This window comes from Nicotiana attenuata, chromosome 12, assembly GCF_001879085.1.
Source record: "Nicotiana attenuata strain UT chromosome 12, NIATTr2, whole genome shotgun sequence".
Lineage (NCBI taxonomy): Eukaryota > Viridiplantae > Streptophyta > Magnoliopsida > Solanales > Solanaceae > Nicotiana > Nicotiana attenuata.
The window spans coordinates 45,739,474-45,742,514 of record NC_032000.1 but is presented as its reverse complement, the minus strand read 5'-3'; the positions used below and the strand labels follow the sequence as shown (position 1 = coordinate 45,742,514).

Genomic DNA, 3,041 nt, shown 5'->3' with positions numbered 1-3,041 from the left:
ATCCGCCACTGCTTACATGAATCACACTGTCTACATCGGCCATGTGACGAGTGCTACGTGAGTACATCCCGACATATTCTATATTGTGAATATTCATCATATTTAGTTTTTATGTTGATTGTCAACTTATCGTAACAGTACACTTCTTTTATTCGGTCTAGGGACCGGCAATGTGAGCAAGCTTATATAGGTGCGAGTCATAGAAAATTTAATTTTAAATATGTAAACTAATGTGGTCATTGTCCTTTGAAGATATTTGGTAGTCAAAAGTTGATAACTGATAGAACAAGTTACCATCTATATAAAGACTAGAAAAACTGCATGTGACTTCTCAAAAGTAATACATTGAAAATTAGTGAGACATTATTTTTCCTTTGAATGGTCCATGGCATGCCTAAATCAACAAGGAATTTGCACAACAATGGGTCCAAGAATCTCATTCTCAAATGATTTTGCTGATACTCAGCAAAAACATGGCTACAAAGAGGCACCTGTGTCTTCGGATTTCGAATTCTCTGTCTCTGGTTACAAAATGATTCCAGCAGATGAAGTTTTTTTCAAGGGTAAATTGTTGCCTTTGAGAGAAAATAGCACTAAGTCTACAACACTTAAAGATGAACTCCTTGCTGCTGATGATGATGATTATGAAGATATATTTCGACCAATTGGAAAGGGAAGCTGGAAAGAACGGTTTGGTTTTAAGAGAGCTCCAATTCAGCCAAAGAAAGCTGATAAAGAGACAAAGATGCCTGATTTCTTCAATGACATTATCACAGGTAATCCAATATTTGTAGCGGCGGTTCCAGAATTTAAACTCTATGGGTTCAGCTTTTAAATTTTTTAGCATTCAACACATTATATTTTTTAGTTATGAGTTCGTATATATTATTTTTGCAATTTTAATAAATTTATATATAAAAATTTTTACTCCGCATCAAAAGTTATGGTCCAATTAAACTCGGTCTTAGTGCACTACATACGCCCCTGAACATTAGAGCTAGTGCATTGATTTGAATTTAGAAATTTGCAACGGAAAGAGTTTATACAATCAGATCACTTATAATGTAATTACATATAAATTTCTATCATATGCATTAATTGATAACACAATAATAAAGTAGCTAACATGTTGTCGCAAGTTAAACTACACTAATAATTTCTTTACACCGTCAGCACATATAACTTGAATTCCAGTGGAGTAAAGCTTCTTAATATCATATATCAGCCTCCTAATTTTTCTTTTCTTGTCTTTCAGGAGCTAATTGATAGGTTGAAGAGGGGAGAAGAAAGAAATGGTAATGTCGTAGAATTCTTGGATCTAACAAGGACGGAAGTTCCTTTTTTCTTTTTCTTTTTCTTTTCTTGTTTCGGGGTGTTTTTAGAGATTTTGAGATTTTCTTGACTATTAGGAGACTGAAAACTTGTGATCTCTTTGATCATATATCCACCTCTTAGAGAATTGGACCATGTACACATCTGCATCGTCGTGATTGTTTTTACGTTGTACAAATATTTTCCGCTTCTAAGTACTTTTGATGTAATCATATCTATTTGTTTTGATAGAATCTAATCTAATAATTCTATAGTGTACCAATTTTTAGTTCTCTCTCTCGCTCACACACACACACAGTGTCCAACTAAGGATCCAATGAACTCTGAGGATATATGGTGCCAGTTTTGAAATGAGAGATTCTGATAAAGTTGAGTCCAAAAATTCACTAAGAAATTTTACTTGGATCTTTAAGGTTTAATATAACAGACTATCTTAGAAATAAGGTAAAACAAGTTCCATACTAATGCTTTAGCCATTTTACCACAAGGATTACATTTTTATCAGGAAGGGCACATTTCTATGTACAAAAATATATCACTGTGACCATATTTCCCAAACACCATAAATATCATGTTTTCACTGGCCAGAAAGTGATATACACCAAAACGAAAAGTCACAGTTTCGTTGTAGGCACATCATCAGAGCCGCCTGAAGACAGGACTCTAAACTGCTTATGCCGATTTTTTTCTATCCCAACTGTTTTGTTCGCAAATTTCATATTATTTATTATCCAAATAGGACTATAAATTGCTTATGCAATAAGCAGATACAAAATCACTCACTTTTGAACTCACATTTCGCGGAAGTCGCATGCTTAGGCTTTGCATCAATATGAAATTGGAATCTGACCGTTCAGCTGACTCCAAATAACTATTTTTATCTGTGACTTCATCCAAAAGGTTTTTTCCCTTTTATGGGCATAATATCTAGGACCGGAATTTGACGTTCAACAAATAATTTATTGAAATATCAAAGCTACATAATAAACAAAACGAAAGCATGGGGCAACACAACCTCCAATATACAGTTGTACTGACCTGACATTAACATAAGATTTTACCAGTAAATACCACCAGTCCGAGGTTCCTTGATGACAGAGTATATCAAGAACGCGTATTGCTAAAAGCCCAAAAGATGGTAAATTTTACAGACTAAGCACTCCTGTTTCTCTCTGAAAAGAACTCTTGTTATACATCATGAGATATAGGGCACAATTACGAGAGGTAAGAAAATAAAGGGGGCAGAAAGGATACACATGATTTTTTTTATTTTTTTTGCAACACGTATACATAATTACAACAAATAATGTTGTACAGATGAGATGGCAATTCTGCCATCAAAACTAAGAGAACCAATATATTTACAATCTACACATACGACATTGAAACTAATGGCATGGTCGGGCACATGAGCAAAAAATAAGATCACCACTCTGATATATATATACATTATTTACATGATTACCTATCTCCTCAAATAAAATAATCTGAACAATTGTCCTACAATCTGTACACCTGCCATCAAGCAATAGGCAAAGCAAATCAATTAAAACTACCTGGGTGGAAAAAAACACTATGAATAATGTTTACTCGTTCAAACATGATATCAGTATTAAAGAGATAAAAGAGGGGAAGAAAGGAGAGCTATTGACAAATGAAAAATCAGCTGAATAACTAAGGAGAAGCTGGAGATACCTTTTTTTTTTTTT

At 33.8% G+C, this 3,041-nt stretch overlaps 2 protein-coding genes across 4 annotated transcripts in view; one reads left to right on the top strand and one right to left on the bottom strand.

Annotated features, from left to right (window-relative positions):
* LOC109235660 lies at positions 230-1,594 on the top strand. The gene is made up of 2 exons (XM_019401854.1): positions 230-776; positions 1,256-1,594. The coding sequence occupies exons 1-2, from the start codon at positions 386-388 to the stop codon at positions 1,264-1,266; spliced, it is 402 nt and encodes a 133-aa protein (XP_019257399.1). The 5' UTR covers positions 230-385; the 3' UTR covers positions 1,267-1,594.
* The window catches only part of LOC109235659 (autophagy-related protein 2), an 18,174-nt gene continuing 17,713 nt past the window's right edge, over positions 2,581-3,041 (bottom strand). For all 3 annotated transcript variants that reach the window (XM_019401853.1, XM_019401851.1, XM_019401852.1), the window contains one exon: positions 2,581-2,847. The gene's annotated coding sequence lies outside the window, so the exon portion shown is untranslated. The remainder of the gene's footprint in view (positions 2,848-3,041) is intronic.